The sequence below is a fragment of the Oncorhynchus clarkii genome, chromosome 7 (assembly GCF_045791955.1).
Source record: "Oncorhynchus clarkii lewisi isolate Uvic-CL-2024 chromosome 7, UVic_Ocla_1.0, whole genome shotgun sequence".
NCBI lineage: Eukaryota > Metazoa > Chordata > Actinopteri > Salmoniformes > Salmonidae > Oncorhynchus > Oncorhynchus clarkii.
This window is the reverse complement of record NC_092153.1, coordinates 61,753,075-61,771,974: the sequence shown is the minus strand read 5'-3', so window position 1 is coordinate 61,771,974 and position 18,900 is coordinate 61,753,075. Positions and strand designations below refer to the sequence as shown.

Genomic DNA, 18,900 nt, shown 5'->3' with positions numbered 1-18,900 from the left:
TACAATGCTGTGTACTACTCCCTTCATAGAACAGCACAAACAGTCTCTAACCAGAATAGAAAGAAGAGTGGGAGGCCCTGGTACACAACTGAGCAAAAGGACAAGTACATTAGAGTGTCTTTGTGGAAGAACTTAAATGGCCTGCACGAGCCCTGACCTCAACCCCATCGAACACCTTTGGGATGAATTGGAACGTCGACTGCGAGCCAGGCCTAATCGCCCAACATCAATGCCCAACCTCACTAATGCTCTTGTGGCTGAATGGAAGCAAATCCCTGCAGCAATGTTCCAACATCTAGTGGAAAGCCTTCCCAGAAGAGTGGAGGCTGTTACAGCAAAGGGGGGGACCAACTCCATATTAATGCCCATTGTTTTGGAATGAGATGTTTGACAAGCAGGTGTCCACATACTTTTGGTCATGTAGTGTAAGTTTAATATTTAACATTGTGTTATTTCTAAATACGTTTTTTTAAGTGTTATTTATTACATATTTATTTAAAGCTCCTAATCAATCATGTAACCAGATAGGTGGAGAAAATATGTTTTATCACAATTGACAAAAGCAGTATCGCTGATTCATTTAAATGCATACATTGTGTGCAAAACAATCTCTCAAAAATATAACTGAGAACTTTGGTGAAAATCAAAACAATACGGTACCTTGCTTAATGCAGCAGATAACACTAGCTGAAACTTACAAGATCAAAGTGCTTTTGATCTTACACAATGAAGAATTAGTTATACGATAGACAATTTATCAATTGCTATAATCAATATGGGTTAAGACAATGCAACTCAAAGAATTAGAATATTCTCTGGATCCAGCAAATGACACCCTTATAAAATCATGAAATGGAAGCAAGCTTATCATTAAAGCCAAAGAAGTTAGTGAATAGATTTTAGGATATGAAAAGGACAGCACTGGCAAGGTGTTTTTGCTTGTCCTTGAGCAACTGTTGACACCAACAGATTTGCTTCTGTTATCTTGTTTTGTGGTGCGTTTGGGATTATTTTTAACCCAACTGGCCACAATGTTCTTTAAGCGCTCAACATTAGCTACACACAGATGAATGCCGATTTTTTCCACTGAACAGAATTAGCTGTTTTGCGGCACTACAAGTCAACAGAGGGGTTTTTAGTTTCAGTTCCCCCAGAGCTTTAGCGTGTTACACACTGTCTGTCTGGAGAGGGGCAGGTTAAAACATCATCTGTTTACCTCTACACTCTTTAAGACTTGAACACAACCCCCTAGATCACAACAGTTTCTGCTTTTCCTCATCCTCCTTGACTGTGACTTTCACTCTGTGCCAGGCGTTACTCAAAACTCCCCTCAGGTTCCAGATAGGTGCCACTGAGTCTGGCTGCATGTTGTAGCTGTTGTCCACCGCCTTGCACACAATCTCCAGTTCCTGGACCACGGGGGGCAGTGGGGCTGTCAGCTCCCACAGCTTCCAGGCCCAGGCTCTGCCGGGTGGGGGCGAGGGGGCCGGGACCTGCCCCTTCTCACTGCTCTGTAACTGCGCCACTTGCCAGGTCCGCCCCCCATCCAGAGACACATCGACACGCACCACCTCCCGGCCGCCCCCGCTCCAAGCGTAGCCCTTCACCGTCACCTCCTCTGCGCTGCGTTCCACCACAGCTCCTTCCACTGGCTGGGTGATGGCCGACTGGATGGGCAGCTCCTGGATGGCTGGGGCCGACTTGAAGTCCACCGTGTCCCAGTCAGTGGCGGGGGAGAAGCCCTTGTAGTCATTCTGCTGCCAGTGGCTGCTGCTCTCCTCCTCACTCACTATGATCTTTCCCAGCCACTTGACATTGCGGGCGCCCACCGTTCCCGGCACCACCACCCGTACGGGATAGCCGTGGTCAGCAGGTAGGTCTTCTCCATTCATCTGGTAAGCCAGCAGCACGTCACCCTCTTCACTTACCGCCTTGTTGAGCGGGATAGATGCTCCGTAGGTGGTGCCGGTCACGTCACTGTCAAGGCCTTCAAATTGAACGTGGGATGTCTGCTGGGCCACCTCTGACCTGTAGCCAGCTGCCAGCAGCACATCCTTCAGCCTGGCGCCGCTCCACGTAGCATTACTTATCGCAGCGATGCCCCAATTGAGCCCCTTCACCTGCTTGACTTTATTCATCTCCGAGCGGCGGTTGCCAGCACACTGCAGCGTGGCCGTGACTGTGTGTTTGGGGAAGTGTGTCTTCAGCTCCTCCAGAGAGAGGCTCAGAGATACTCCACCAGGCACACCCTCCACCTGCAACCGGTAGGATTTCGGGTCCACTTGTGGCACAGGCAGGTGGTTCCTCTTAAAGAAGATGGCTGAAGGGGTGATGTAGTTGTCGGAGAGGATTTCGGGTGGGGGCTCGGCATTGAAGGGCTTGAGGCTGTTGATGCGCAGGGCAGGGTGCCGCTCCGGGTCGGTGGAGTAGGGGTCCGTGGATTTCACGCTTTGTTGCTTCAGCCGATCCTCCGCACTCAGCTCACCCACCTTTTTTTTTTTTTTAAAGTATACAAATATATATATATATATATATATATATATACAGTGCCTTGCAAAAATATTTGGCCCTCTTGAACTTTGAGACCTTTTGCCACATTTCAGGCTTCAAACATAAAGATATAAAACTGTATTTTTTTGTGAAGAATCAACAACAAGTGGGACACAATCATGAAGTGGAACGACATTTATTGGATATTTCAAACTTTTTTAACAAATCAAAAACTGAAAAATTGGGCGTGCAAAATTATTCAGCCCCTTTACTTTCAGTGCAGCAAACTCTCCAGAAGTTCAGTGAGGATCTCTGAATGATCCAATGTTGACCTAAATGACTAATGATGATAAATACAATCCACCTGTGTGTAATCAAGTCTCCGTATAAATGCACCTGCACTGTGATAGTCTCAGAGGTCCGTTAAAAGCGCAGAGAGCATCATGAAGAACAAGGAACACACCAGGCAGGTCCGAGATACTGTTGTGAAGAAGTTTAAAGCCGGATTTTGATACAAAAAGATTTCCCAAGCTTTAAACATCCCAAGGAGCACTGTGCAAGCGATAATATTGAAATGGAAGGAGTATCAGACCACTGCAAATCTACCAAGACCTGGCCGTCCCTCTAAACTTTCAGCTCATACAAGGAGAAGACTGATCAGAGATGCAGCCAAGAGGCCCATGATCACTCTGGATGAACTGCAGAGATCTACAGCTGAGGTGGGAGACTCTGTCCATAGGACAACAATCAGTCGTATATTGCACAAATCTGGCCTTTATGGAAGAGTGGCAAGAAGAAAGCCATTTCTTAAAGATATCCATAAAAAGTGTCGTTTAAAGTTTGCCACAAGCCACCTGGGAGACACACCAAACATGTGGAAGAAGGTGCTCTGGTCAGATGAAACCAAAATTGAACTTTTGTCAACAATGCAAAACGTTATGTTTGGCGTAAAAGCAACACAGCTGAACACACCATCCCCACTGTCAAACATGGTGGTGGCAGCATCATGGTTTGGGCCTGTTTTTCTTCAGCAGGGACAGGGAAGATGGTTAAAATTGATGGGAAGATGGATGGAGCCAAATACAGGACCATTCTGGAAGAAAACCTGATGGAGTCTGCAAAAGACCTGAGACTGGGACAGAGATTTGTCTTCCAACAAGACAATGATCCAAAACATAAAGCAAAATCTACAATGGAATGGTTCAAAAATAAACATATCCAGGTGTTAGAATGGCCAAGTCAAAGTCCAGACCTGAATCCAATCGAGAATCTGTGGAAAGAACTGAAAACTGCTGTTCACAAATGCTCTCCATCCAACCTCACTGAGTTCGAGCTGTTTTGCAAGGAGGAATGGGAAAAAAATTCAGTCTCTCGATGTGCAAAACTGATAGAGACATACCCCAAGCGACTTACAGCTGTAATCGCATCAAAAGGTGGCGGTACAAAGTATTAACTTAAGGGGGCTGAATAATTTTGCACGCCCAATTTTTCAGTTTTTGATTTGTTAAAAAAGTTTTAAATATCCAATAAATGTCGTTCCACTTCATGATTGTGTCCCACTTGTTGTTGATTCTTCACAAAAAAATACAGTTTTATATCTTTATGTTTGAAGCCTGAAATGTGGCAAAAGGTCGCAAAGTTCAAGGGGGCCGAATACTTTCGCAAGGCACTGTATATATTACACACATACACAGTGCCTTCAAAAAAGTATCCAGACCCCTTGACTTTTTCCAAATGTTTTTAGGTTACAGCCTTATTCTAAAATTGAGGAAAGAATTTGACCAAATCTACACACAATACCCCACAATGACTAAGCAAAAACAGGATTTTAGAAATGTTTGCTAATTTATTAAATATAAAAAACTGAAATATCACATTCACATAAGTATTCAGACCCTTTACTCAGTACTTTCTTGAAGCACCTTTGGCAGCGATTACAGCCTAGAGTCTTCTTAGGTATGACACTACAAGCTTGGCACATTTGTATTTGGGGATTTTCTCCCAGTCTTCTATACAGATGCTCTCAAGCTGTCAGGTTGGATGTGGAGAGTTGCTGCACATCTCTCCAGAGATGTTCGATTGAGTTCAGGTCCGGGCTCTGGCTGGGCCACTCAAGGACATCGAGACTTGTCCCGAAGCCACTCCTGCATTGTCTTGGCTGTGTGCTTAGGGTCGTTGTCCTGTTGGAAAGTGAACCTATGCCCCAGTCTGAGGTCCTGAGAACTCTGCAGCAGGTTTTCATCAAGGATCTCTCTGTACTTTGCTCCGTTCATCTTTCACTCAATCCTGACTAATCTCCCAGTCTCTGCCGCAGAAAAACATCCCCACAGCATGATGCTACCACCACCATGCTTCACCGCAGGGACGTTGCCAGGTTTCCTCCAGACGTGACGCTTGGCATTCAGGCCAAAGAGTTCAATCTTGGTTTCATCAGACCAGAGAATCTTGTTTCCCATGGTCTGAGTCTTTAGGTGCCTTTTGGGAAATTCCAAGAGGAACTCTGGAGCTCTGTCAGAGTGACCATCAGGTTCTTGGTCACCTCCCTGACCAGGGTCCTTCTCCCCCGATTGTTCAGTTTGGCCACGTGGCCAGCTCTAGGAAGAGTCTTGGTGGTTCCAAACTTCTTCCATTTAAGAATGATGGAGGCCACTGTATTCTTGGGGACCTTCAATGCTGCAGAAATGTTTTGGTACACTTCCCCAGATCTGTGCCTCGACACAATCCTGTCTCGGAGCTCTACGGACAATCCCTTCAACCTCACAGCTTGATTTTTGCTCTGACATGCACTGTCAACTGTGGGACATTATATAGACAGGTATGTGCCTTTCCAAGTTAAGTCCAATCAATTGAATTTATCACAGGTGGACTCCATGTTGCAGAAGCATCTCAAGGGTGATCAATGGAAACGGGATGCACCTGAGCTCAATTTCGAGTTTCATAGCAAAGGGCCTGAATACTTAGGTATGTGTTTTTAATATGGAATACATTTGCAAAAATAAAATAAAAACTTTTTGCATCGTCATTATGGGGTATTGTGTGTAGATTGCTGAGTTTTTGTTGTTGTTGTTAATCCATTTTAGAATAAGGCTGTAATGTAACAAAATGTGGAAAAAGTCAAGGGGTCTGAATACTTTCTGCAGGCACTGTATATATTTTATTGTTATGTTATTTAGATAAAAAAAGAGAGTAAATTGTAACAAAGGTTTCATAATAAGAATTGGTTGTGGGAAGATATGCTGTCGTAGCAACAGTAGAATTATTCACACTTGCGCAGACCAGATAACAAGACCATACACAGCTCGCCCACCTTATACTCAGACAGGATCTCCAGCACGTGGTCTTGACTGTGAACGGCATACAGTGCCCAGAAGGGCTCCAGAGCCCCACCTGCTGCTAGCAGGATCTTATCACCACCAGGGTGCATGGACACAAACTCTGTGATGTCATAGACACTGCCCTTGTAGGTGACCCAGACGCCCTCCTCAACAGAGCGGTGTTTGGTGACCTCGTCCTGGGTGTAGATGGGTAGAGAGGAGGCTGGGGCTATGGGCTGGACTATAGTGGTGGCTGCCTGCTCAGTCTGGAGAGAAGACAAACAGTCAAATATCAGCTACAGAAGAAACAAAAAGAAGAAAAAAAGAGCAGAAACATACCGAAAAGTAATTTTTGACATAATTTATGCTACAAAACAGGTAACAAAATGAATTGTACTGAACAATATACAGCCTTGAAAAACTATAAATGCTGTTAAATGCCCATATTGTAGGTTAGATTTCTCCAACAGTATAATAGCATAAATGCACCACAACTTCCATCACACCAGCTATTAGTACGCAGACTGTCCCTCTCACCTGGCTGTGGTGGAGGCCATAGGCCAGTACAGCCCCTGTCCCAGCCAGCAGCCCTGCTAGGGCGTGTCTCCAGTTGGGGCCATGGCTGCGTTGGTACTGCCCTGACTTATGCCCCCCATGACTGCTGCCCCAGCGTGCACAGAGGCTGCCCGCACACACTGCCACAGGAAGGGCCGCACCCTGCAACAACTGCACCCTGTGGGAGACACACAGACCAGTGTCACAATCAGACAAACAGTAGGGGTGGGTCCCAAATGGCTCTGGCCAAAAGCAGTGCACTATATAGGGAGTCATTTGAGACACACCTAGCAGTTTACTCATGTACTGATTGCATTCATGTTACAGATAGTTACACCCATGTCCATACAAAGGACAAGTTATGGTAGGCAGTGCAAATATACTTGAGTAGATCCTGCTGTAAGATAAGGCGTAACTATGCAACTGACAAAAGCTTTTTCTATTCATGGACCAGAGGCCTAATCTAAAAAAGTTTGGGCCCATTAGACTTAACTGACATGTTAAAATAGTTTCTATGGTCCAGATTTCACCTGATAACCCAGACAGAGGCCTCTCCTAGGAGACTCCACTCCTTAGATGTTAAAGGTCAGGCAAACTGCTTACAGTTCATATCAATAAGCAATAAGACTAACTAAACAAATAAAGGGGGAGACAAATCTGTATTTCAGAAGCTCGTTTGATAAGGAGGTAATTGATTATCTCTGCTCCTGCTTGGAAATCATTAACCCAGCTTCTGACACTAGGGCCACATTCCTATTTAGTGCACTACCGTTGATCACTTTTTACTTTGGGTCCTGGTCAAAAGTAGTGCACTACGTACAGTACATTTGGAAAGTATTTTGACCCCTTGACATTTTATAGATAGAGATCACTCAGACAGCGCTCCAGAGTTCCTCTGTGGAGATGGGAGAACCTTCCAGAAGGACAACCATCTCTGTAGCACTCCACTAATCAGGCCTTTATGGTAGAGTGGCCAGACGGAAGCCACTCCTCAGTAAAAGGCACATGACAGCCAATTTTGGTGTTTGCCAAAAGGCACCTAAAGGACTCTCAGACCTTGAGAAACCAGATTCTCTGGTCTGATGAAACCAAGATTGAATTCTTTGGGCTGAATGCCAAGCGTCACGTCAGGAGGAAACGTGGCACCATCCCTACGGTGAAGCATGGGGGTGGCAGAATCATGCTGTGGGGATGGGACTGGGAGACTAGTCAAGATCGAGAGAAAGATGAACGGAGCAAAGTACAGAGAGATCCTTGATGAGAACCTGCTCCCCAGCGCTCAGGACTTCAGACTGGGGAGAAGGTTCACCTTCCAACAGGACAACAACCCTAAGCACACAGCCAAAACAAAGCAGAAGTGGCTTCAGGACAAGTCTCTGAATGTCCTTGAGTGGCCCAGCCAGAGCCCGAACTTGAACCCGATAGAACATCTCCGGAGAGACATAAAAATACCTGTGCAGCGACGCTCCCCATCCAACCTGACAGAGCTTGAGAGGATCTGCAGAGAAGAATGGGAGAAACTCCCTAAATACAGGTGTGCCAAGCTTAAAGCGTCATACCCAAGAGGGCACGAGGCTGTAATCACTGCCAAAGGTGCTTCAACAAAGTACTGAGTAAACGGTCTGAATACTTATGTAAATGTTATATTTTAAAAAATAAAATAAAAATTGAAATGTGCTAAAATTTCTAAACAACGGTTTTTGCTTTTTCATTATGGGGTAAAAAACTATTTAATCCATTTTAGAATAAGGCTGTAACTTAACAAAAAATTTTAAGACCTGTCTGGGTTGGCGGCCCCCCTTGGGTTGTGCTGTGGCAGAGATCTTTGTGGGCTATCTTTGTGGGCCATCCTGGCCTTGTCTCAGGATGGTAAGTTGGTGGTTGAAGATATCCCTCTAGTGGTGTGGGGGCTGTGCTTTGGCAAAGTGGGTGGGGTTATATCCTTCCTGTTTGGCCCTGTCCGGGGTTGTCCTCGGATGGGGCCAGTGTCTCCTGACCCCTCCTGTCTCAGCCTCTAGCATTTATGCTGCAGTAGTTTATGTGTCGGGGGGCTAGGGTCAGTTTGTTATATCTGGAGTACTTCTCCTGTCCTATTCGGCGTCCTGTGTGAATTTAAGTGTGCTCTCTCTAATTCTCTTTCTCTCTCTCGGAGGACCTGAGCACTAGGACCATGCCTCAGGACTACCTGACATGATGACTCCTTGCTGTCCCCAGTCCACCTGGCCGTGCTGCTGCTCCAGTTTCAACAGTTCTGCCTTATTATTATTTGACCATGCTGGTCATTTATGAACATTTGAACATCTTGGCCATGTTCTGTTATAATCTCCACCCGGCACAGCCAGAAGAGGACTGGCCACCCCACATAGCCTGGTTCCTCTCTAGGTTTCTTCCTAGGTTTTAGCCTTTCTAGGGAGTTTTTCCCAGCCACCGTGCTTCTACACCTGCATTGCTTGCTGTTTGGGGTTTTAGGCTGGGTTTCTGTACAGCACTTTGAGATATCAGCTGATGTACGAAGGGCTATATAAATAAATTTGATTTGATTTTAAAAAGTCAAGGCATCTGAATACTTTCCGAATGCTAAGGAATAGGATGACATTTGGGACGCAGTTAGCCGTAGTGAAAATGATTCCTTTAAAGTCATACTGGCCCTGCCTTGCACTTTCCTGGCTGACAGCCCTGGGTGGATGGTGTGTTTTTTTTTTTAAAGACATGTAAGATATTTTTAGTGGCTGTTCCGACTCAGACCTTTGACTAGGCAAGACATAAACAGGTAATTAAAGTGGACTATAGCAATAAGGAGAAAAGGCAGATGCCAAGTCTGCCAGAATGGCCATGCAGTTAGTGATATATTTTTTATAACTTTGATATTACTTTTAAGCTGAAAGGTAACAAATGCAGCTTATTTTATGACTACCTTTGAGTCTTGAGAAGGCCTACTCTGGTTAGGCCTCGACAGTGTCTGAGGAGCAGCATTGCATTGGTGTTGATAGTCTGAGGGGAAAGAAGTACAATTAATAAACAAGAAGCACAAATATACACGTTCCCCTAACATGAAAACCTCATTTAAACATACCCATAGCATGGACCCGTACAAAACATGGATGTCATTCTTTTTTACACAGTCAACTGCCTCATGGGAAATGCTGACCCTACTGTTCTGTTATATTATAACATGGTAGATCTGTACCTGAGATCTGTAATCATAGTTTTTTGTTTGCAATTTTGTCATGTAAAAACTGGCGCACTGGCATTTTCCATCCCTTATGCCAGGTTCGGCAATTTACCTGTCTCACATCAACCCACTTGTACTGAGGTGGGAGGGGTGGTAATATTTGAGGTATGTCGTAAAAGCAAGCACAAAAGTGACAATTGCATGCAGCACGAAAGTTGAGCCCAACCAAAAGCAGGTCTTAACAATAATGCAATAATACACAATATATAACAACAATAATATAACAATAATAAAGAATGCTTGGTTTTTCATTTCAGCAGCCTATCAACAAAGGATTTGGTTCATGAGACTGCTTTAAATAAATATTAAATCACCAAAGCTTTATTAAAAGATCAAGTTTAGGAGCAGCAAAACAGTGAGTGAATGCAATCTGTATGATCCTTCCACAATGTTTATAAAACGTATTATGTATGGGGGCTGCTCTTGCAGAGACACGGTCATTTGTGCTTGTCGTTTTTCGTGCTTGTTTATTTAATGTGTTTTAAAGTTGCGATCCACCTGCGATCCACCTCAATCAACCAGTTTTTAGTGGTATGAAATTAGATAGCTAATAATGAGGCAAACAGCAGTACTTTTGCTGTTAGTTTTAAAAAAATGTTTTAAGTGAAATGCACCAATCATGCTGTCGACCAATACATCCATATCAATGGATATAGAGAGCCGCAACCGCGGATATCATACACAAGATATCCTGCTTATTCTCCGACCCTTGGCTGCAAGTTTACACTAGAATGGACTTTCAATATAAAATGTGAATACTGTCAATACACAGTGGACTCACCTGCTCCCGCTTTCTCACATTGTGCTATTTACAAACAAACAAACATGTGACTGGCTCAACTGGGGAACTACAATACGTTTCATAATGTAAAGTAACGTGACAGGTGAAATGAAGAACGCGGTCTGCTTTATCTCCTAACGTATTGCACAAGTTAACTACAGGTATTTGCTTACAAAGTAGCTACAAAAATTTAAATTGGTTGAAAAAAATAATAATTTAAACAGTATTGAAAACCATCCCATGGCTATTTCCAAATACCCCAGTATACTGTATACCGCCCAAGCCTACTGACGAGCTACAGGCAATACCTGTCTGAGTACCGACAATCCTGCCTGATCTGTCTGAGACCTGGCTTATGGAATAGGAACCCGACTCTGCAGTGGAGCTGGACGGCTACACAATCATTAGAATGGACCGAAGCATCAACTCCAGTAAGAGGAAAGGCAGAGGAGTTTGAGTTCATCAACGAGAAATACTGTAATTCAGCCCATATCACAACGAAGCACCAGGTCTGTACTAAAGATATTGAACTCCTTGCTCTTAACCTACAGCTATACTACCTGCCACAGGAAATAAATCAAGCCCGACTGTTTGTTTACACAGCCCACAACTGCCGACGTGATCCATGACCTTGTTTCCCAGGCTGAAACAGTCACCTGACGCAGTAAAGCCGATCATGGGAGACTTTAACATGTGCAGTCAATCTGAACATTTACCATCATACCAGCAATATTTTACATGTCCTACCCGAAATGAAGCCTGTCTGGACCTCTGTTATGGTAACATCCCAGGTGCGTATTCCTCCAAGACACTACCCAATCTCGGAGATTCAGCTCATAACATGGTCCGGCTCATCCCAGTCTACAAACCGCGACTGCAGCGAAAGAAGGCTAAATAGGTGGAGATTAAAAGTGGGACTCCTGAAGTTACTGACCCCCTCCAAGACTGTTTCAAGCCCACTGACTGGGCGGCCCTGATGGACAGAGACATTGCATGACCGTTGATAATGACTTTGTCTTTGCAAATTATTTGAACAGTTTCTATTACAGGTTTGATGTGTGATTTTACAATGCAGCAGAAAGTGGAGTCACTGGAAAGCGGGATAATTCCAGATTCATGGAAAAAACAGCTGATTGTCCCAGTACCTAAAAAAACAGGCCAAAATAAAATAATGACTTATGCCCTGTAATCTGTACCTATGAAATGTTTTGAAAAAATAATTATAAAAAACATCTTCTCTCTGGTGTCTCAACTTGGGGTGGGGTGTTAACCCCGGTGTCCTGGCTAAATTCCCAATCTGGCCCTCAAACCATCACGGTCACCTAATAATCCCCAGTTTATAATTGGCTCATTAATCCCCCTCTCCCCTGTAACTATTCCCCAGGTCGTTGCTGCAAATGACAATGTGTTCTCAGTCAACTTACCTGGTAAAATAACGGATAAATAAATAAATAAAACTAAATCCAAACAAGGGGTGTTGATGATGTGTTACTGGTCATGCTGAACAACATTTACAAACACTTAGAACAGGCAAATAGCCAAGTTAAAGTGGTATTCATTGACTTCAGTAGCGCGTTCAATAACATCCAGGATAAACTGGTGAATATGGGTGTCAACTCTGTACTGATCAACTAGATTAAATGTTTCCTTGTGAACCGTACTCAACAAGTTAAATTTAACTCCGCTATCTCCACATCTAAAACGGTGAATATGGGAGCCCCGCAAGGTTGCGTACTTTCGCCAATCCTGTACACGAACGATTGTCAATCCTCTGATCCAGCCCAAAAAATTATTTAAATACGTTGAGCAACAAAACCGACGTGTGCGCAACTATGGGAAAAACAGAAGAAAAAAAAAAGACTTCACGCAAAAAAGTCATGCTATTTGCATTTGAGCAACATGATTGGAGGTTCATTCAACAACGCTCCTCGCGAATTACAACTTCTCGAGAAGTACAAAGCTAAATTGATGCGTTCACACAGCACACATGAGCTGTCGAGAGTAAAAATAAGCTCTCATCAATCCACTTGCTGAATTTAGGGAAATTGATTTACAAGTAAACGTTCAATTGTGAACATCCTAGTAATATGCTAGCTACTGCTGATAGTCTGCACAAAGAAAACTACAAAAAGGCACATAGCATTAATCTACTGTAGCCGGATCAATATCTCTTTTTAAAGGCTGTTGTCTTAAAGGGGCAGCATCCCGATGTTAAATGTTTAAAAAATCTTCTCAAAATGAGAGTAATAAAGTAATGACTTACACTGCTAGATTATATTACACAGCTTTTTAATACATACCATAATAACCAACTTTTGCCTAATACAGCTGAACATAGAAAGCACGTCAACCTATTGGCCCTGCATGATCCTAATGCATTTTAACTAGGCTACGCCATGTCCGGGCCAGTAAAGTTTTGATTAGTGTTATTTAACATTGGAAACTATAGGAATAGTGGTTTTGGGTTGATTTTTTCCTTTAATATTATATGCCCACGGGGAGCAATTATGGTGCCTGTAACTGTATTTCGACATAGCCTATTTAAAACAAGTTGTTTAGTTTTGATTAGAATTATTCACTCTTCTAAGCCTTATCAATAGTGAATTTAATCTTGCTTATTGACAACGTTTGACATGTACATGGCAGACATAATGCAATTTACAGTGGGTCTAGCCCCTATATCAGTGTGAATGCTATGTTTAACAATATATACTGAACAAAAATATTAAAACAACAATTTACAGTTACAGTTAATATAAGGAAATCAGTCAATTGAAATAAATAAATTAGGCCCTAATCTATGGATTTCACAAGACTGGGCAGGGGCGTAGCCATGGATGGGCCTGGGAGGGCATAGGCCCACCCATTGGGTGCTAGGCCCAGCCAATCAGAATTAGTTTTTCCCCACAAAAGGGCTTTATTACATTCAGAAAAACTATTGAGTTTCATCAGCTGTTTGGATGGCTGGTCTCAAACGATCCCGCACGTGAAGAAGCCGGATGTGGAGGTCCTGGGCTGGCATGGTTACACGTGGTCTGCAGTTGTGAGGCCGGTTGGACGTACTGCCAAATTCTCTAAAACAACGTTGGAGGTGGCTTATGGTAGAGAAATGAACATTCAATTATCTGGAAACAGCTCTGGTGGACACTCCTGCAGTCAGCATGCCAATTGCACACACTCTCCAAACGTTATGTATCTGTAGCATTGCATGACAAAACTGCACATTTTAGAGTGGCCTTTTATTGTGTAATGATAATGCTGTTTGATCATCTTCTTGATATGCCACACCTGTCAGGTGGATGGATTATCATGGCAAAGAAGAAATTCTCTAACTGGGATGTAAACAAATGTGGGCACACAATGAGAGAAATAAGCTTTTCATGCGCGTGAAACATTTCTGGGATCTTTTATTTCAGCTCATGAAACTTGGGACCAACACTTTACATGATGAGTTTATATTTTTGTTCAGTATATATCCATATGAGCTAGCTGAAAATGTCACGAAAACAATGCACACGCTTCAATGGGGCAGAAGTCAGAGCTGTTGTGATTCTGGATGGCCAGATGGCTACCAACATTGACAAGAAACTGCCATCGGGGAATTGTACGTGGTTCATTTCAGCTAGTTTCATCTTGTTCTTGATAGCATGTCTTGTTTTGAGGTCTTTTGACCGATTTCATGGCAATGCTAATGCTAAAATTCAAAAGCTAGCTAACAACTGTAACAATGTATTTGAGAGACAACAAGTGATCATTCTGCAAATGTATTTGTTTTCAATAAACATTGGAGACTAAATATAATTTACATTCTAAGCCAACCCCATCTGCTTTGCCCCATAGTTGCGCACACACACACACTTCGGTTTTGTTGCTAAACAACCAAACCCATTTATTAAAGCCACGTAATTAGGCTTCCTACAATGTAGACCGCAAACATGTTCAACATATTTAGGAAAGATGACATAGGCCTACATACATTTAGTTTATCTAGGCTATTTAACAAACTATGCTGTAACGGACTAACATTCTTATTGGAGTTGATGACAATGCAATACATAAAAGACTGTAAATACACAACTTGAAGCAACCACTTATTTAGCCCTGGAGCATGTTGTGATTGGCCAGTGAGGGGGTCAAGCCTACACACACCTACAGCTAATTTATGAATTAAAACTCAGTCCTTTCGCACTACCGCACCCATAATTCCGATTGTGAAAATAGCTGAAATATTTCTGCCACACCCCCAAACCTATAACGCTACCGCAAGCACTAAGATTTACCATTGCGTTAGGCCTAGGTTTGTTAAAATAGAGCCCAGATTGTGTGTGTGACCTAAAAAGAGAGTCGGTGCTATCAGATTTCACAGTGCCTGGGTGACCCCAGCATGAGTCGGGCATGCACCCAACAATACAACCAGGGCATGCACCAAAGTTCAAAATAATTGTTCAAAGTAGACATGTCATTCCCCATGAAGTAACCTGTTCACTTTATTGTGTGTACAGTATAGTCCCTAGTTATATCTACAGAGGGGAAAATCTCACATGGCAGGAATAGGGCAAAACTATTCAATGTATATGGAACTCTGTGTCCTAAATGACTCTGTGTTGAGAATGTATGTTTTCAAATAGAAAGGTTAGCCTTAACAATTTAAGGGGCATTTGTCATATGAGATATCCAGTTCCAGTTAACTTAGCATGACTCACTATAACTCGATATTAACTGCTCTCTGTTTCACTGCCAACATGTTCCTGCTGCTCCGGAGTGAAGTTTCCCCTAGATCGGGAGCCTGATTGGTGTTGTACTTTTGCCCCAGCCCCAGCTAACAAACCTGACTCCAATAATCAACTTCAGTTCAGAGAGTAATTAGTTTAATCAGCTGTGCGTGCTAAGGGATGGAGAAAAAGTGTGACACCACTCCGGCCCCGAGGGCTGAAGTTACCCATCCCTGCCCTAGATACAGATCTAGGATAAGCTTCCCTTCCTCGATACTAACCTTAACCAATAGTGGGGGAAATGCAAAACTGACCCCAGATCAGCATCTAGGGGCAACTTCACCCTATACCAGTTCTGCTCCAGCAACCAATAGGTCTTTCAATCTCCTTCAACGCCTCCTCCTCGACCAATCAAGGGCTACCAAGCCAAACTAGCCAAGGGGCGTGAACCAAGGGGAGGGCTAGCTTGTCAGAGTCAGTTATTTTCTCCGCCCATTCAGAACTGTTACAAAAGTAGATTCAGTAGGGAAAGAAGAAGTAGGCTAACTGGGGAAAACTCTGGGCCCTTGTAGTATTAATAAGCTATACATGTTGTATCAACACTTATTTAAGTCTTGTTTAAATTCCTGTTTATGACTTTAGCAGCTACCTGCATCATTTACTTATATCAGTATCATCTCATATCATATCAGTTGCTGACAGTACCGCCTAACACCAGTCAGAGCTGTGGGTGACCCTCACGAAACTGGCACTTGATCAGATATTATGCATTTTACCACAACTTCCACAACCACCAACGCAGGTATATAAAAATGACCTGACAATTTCATCTGGATGCATTTCGGGTAATGAGAATTTGGGGTTAAAATGTAAAAAATGAAGTGTGAAAATGTATTTTAAATCAGACACTAGACATCTTAGCCTTCAGAATGATAGTTGATTGTTGAAGATGCATCATGGTTTTCTACACTGAATAAATATAAATGCAACATGTAAACTGTAAACTGTTGGTCCCATGTTTCCTGAACTGAAATAAAAGATCCCAGAAATGTTCCATATGCACAAAAAGCTTATTTCTCTTAAATTGTGTGCACAAATTTGTTTATACCCGTTAGTGAACATTTGACCTTTGCCAAGATAAACCATCCACCTGACAGGTGTGGCATATCAAGAAGCTGATTATAAACAGCACAATCAAACCTTGTGCTGGGGAAAATAAAAAGCCACTCTAAAATGTGCAATTTTGCCACACAAAATGCCACAGATGTCTCACATTTTGAGGGATTGGCATGCTGACTGCAGGAATGTCCACCAGAGCTGTTGCCAGAGAATTGAATGTTCATTTCTCTACCATAAGCTGCCACCAACGTCGTTTTAGAGAATTTGGCAGTACGTCCAACCGGCCTCACAACCGCAGACCACGTGTAACTACACCAGCCCAGGATCTCCACATCCGTCTTCTTTACCTGCGGGATCTTCTGAGACCAGCCACCCAGTCGGATGATGGAACTGTGGGTTTGCACAACCTAAGAGTTTTTGCAAAAATTGTCTGAAACCATCTCAGGGAAGCTAATTTGCATGCTTGTAACCCTCAAGAGGGTCTTGACCTGACTGCAGTTCGGCATCAAAACCGACTTCAGTGGGCAAATGCTCACCTTCGGTGTTCATTAGCACGGTGGAGAAGTGTGCTCTTCACGGATGAATCCCAGTTTCAACTGTACCGGGCAGATGGCAGACAGCATGTATGGCATTGTGTGAGCGAGTGGTTTGCTGATGTCAACGTTGTGAACAAAGTTCCCCATGGTGTCAGTGGGGTTATGGTATGGGCAGGCATAAGCTACAGCCAACAAACCCAATTGCATTTTTCGATGGCAATTTGAATAAACAGAGATAACGTGACGAGATCCTGAGGGCAATTGTCATGGCACTCATTCACCACCATCGCCTCATGTTTCAGCATGATAACGCAAGGCCCTATGTCGTAAGGATCTCTACACTATTCCTAGAAGATGAAAAATGTCCCACTTCTTTCATGGCCTACATACCCACCAGACATGTCACCTGTTGAGCATGTTTGGGATGCTCTGGATTGACGTGTACGATAGCATGTTCCAGTTTCCGCCAATATCCAGCAACTTCGCACAGCCATTGAAGAGGAGTGGGACAACATTCCACAGGTCACAATAAACAACCTGATCAACTCTATGTGAAGGAGACGTGCCACGCTGCATAAGGCAAATGGTGGTCACACCAGATACTGACTGGTTTTCTGATCCACGCCCCTACCTTTTTTAAAAGGTATCTGTGACCAACACATCTGTATTCCCAGTCACATGAAATCCATAGATTAGGGCCTAAAATTAATTTATTTTAGTTGACTTATTTCCTTATATGAACGGTAGGCCGTCATTGTAAATAAGAATTTGTTCTGACTTGGCTAGTTAAAAAGGTTAAATAAAAAATAAACACATTTTAAACTCATAAAACTCTTTGAAATTGTTGCATATTGCGTTTATATTTTAGTTCAGTGTAATTCAACTACTGCCAGGGTTAAAACAGGTTTCATGAGAATCACCTGACTACACTATCAGAAGAGTGAAAAGTCGGTGATTAATCAACTGTTAAGTGGTTTATTGTCCATCATAAATCTACATAAGACCGATTGTGATAACACGTTAAACACAGCAATCCGGCGCTTCCTGCCTAGAAGAAAACGTCCTGGACACTGAAAGAGTGCATTTACTTATTTTCTTGCAAATTGAGGCACTCGTGGTAAACACCCTTTTAGTAGGCTTTTAATCAAAAATCAAATGTATTTTAAACAAGTCAAATATACTTTAAACACAGCATCCTGGCTTGATACATACATACAATATAAACACAGAGTAACAAATCCTGGACACTGCAATTGTATTATTGCGATGCTGCTTATTGAGCCATTCTACAATTTCCAGGGAGTTTACCCTACTGAGTATTGACGCAACTCGGGTGTCTGGCTTTCATGCCAGCGACCCGGGTTCGATGCCTTGCCGTTCGTGTTAAAAGTGGGATGACTGCTGTGAGGCCATCGGAACGCACGACCCGGACTTGTAAGGGGGGCTAAGCATACGAAGCACCGGAACGTGCTTCCCGTTTGTAAGGGGCAGTGTTGCGTCAGCAGTGTTCTAATTCATACCAAGTGACGTCACTATTGACGTTATGCGTTTCCTTTCACACCAGCGACCCGGGTTCGATTTCTGGTGCACCGTTCGCTAGATATGTGTTTTTTCTTAAGTAATCAAAACCATATTTGCTACAGCACTAATTCCACATACCCTTATTTCGAATGGCATCATTGGTTCAATTGATTAAGAAATACTCATGATTTCATTAAATTAATTACCTAACGTTACCTTTGATGTGCCTGCATAATCTGAAAATCGGATGGATGGCAAAGACCTGATAAAATGTCATGGCTTGTATCATAGCTGCTACCAGCCGCAAACTAGCTACATTACGTTAGCATTAGCTAGCATGTGGATTTGCCAGCTAGCCATGTCAGGACCATGTCATAAACAAGCCACTCAATAGTATTTCTAGGTGTGGCTAGTGTTCTTGCATTCCAATTATTGAATAGAAACGATAAATTAGCATCTTCAAAAGAAAGTGACATTAACTGTTACTCACCTAAAGTTTAATATTGTCTATTTTTGTATATTCCAGATGCACTGCTGACAAGTCCTCGAGGATCGAGCTCTCCTCCACTAGCCGGTTGGGTACGTAGTTTGATTGTCAGTGGGCAAGTTCGTCTTGCATGCCCCGGTGCACCGGCTCGGT

General features: G+C 43.1%; 1 protein-coding gene across 3 annotated transcripts; it reads right to left on the bottom strand.

Moving 5' to 3' along the window:
• Window positions 1-527: 527 nt before the first annotated feature.
• LOC139413602 (sulfite oxidase) lies at window positions 528-18,886 on the bottom strand. 3 transcript variants are annotated; one of them, XM_071161186.1, is made up of 5 exons: window positions 18,751-18,886; window positions 9,274-9,350; window positions 6,342-6,537; window positions 5,798-6,070; window positions 528-2,489 (listed from the first exon to the last, which is right to left on the bottom strand). In XM_071161186.1, the coding sequence occupies exons 2-5, from the start codon at window positions 9,330-9,332 to the stop codon at window positions 1,254-1,256; spliced, it is 1,764 nt and encodes a 587-aa protein (XP_071017287.1). In that variant the 5' UTR covers window positions 9,333-9,350; window positions 18,751-18,886; the 3' UTR covers window positions 528-1,253. The 3 variants fall into 3 exon arrangements, with proteins under 3 accessions (XP_071017287.1, XP_071017288.1, XP_071017289.1); XM_071161187.1 differs by lacking the exon at window positions 18,751-18,886 and adding an exon at window positions 11,120-11,345; XM_071161188.1 differs by lacking the exon at window positions 18,751-18,886 and adding an exon at window positions 10,681-10,927.
• Window positions 18,887-18,900: the final 14 nt, after the last annotated feature.

Excerpts from the sequence above, each read along its gene's own strand:
- LOC139413602 (XM_071161186.1), bottom strand. The coding sequence starts at position 9,332 with ATGCTGCTCCTCAGACACTGTCGAGGCCTAACCAGAGTAGGCCTTCTC. Across the intron at positions 6,538-9,273 it reads GGCCTTCTCAAGACTCAAAG|GGTGCAGTTGTTGCAGGGTG; the intron begins GTAGTCATAAAA and ends TGTCTCCCACAG. Across the intron at positions 6,071-6,341 it reads ATGGCCTCCACCACAGCCAG|ACTGAGCAGGCAGCCACCAC; the intron begins GTGAGAGGGACA and ends TCTTCTCTCCAG.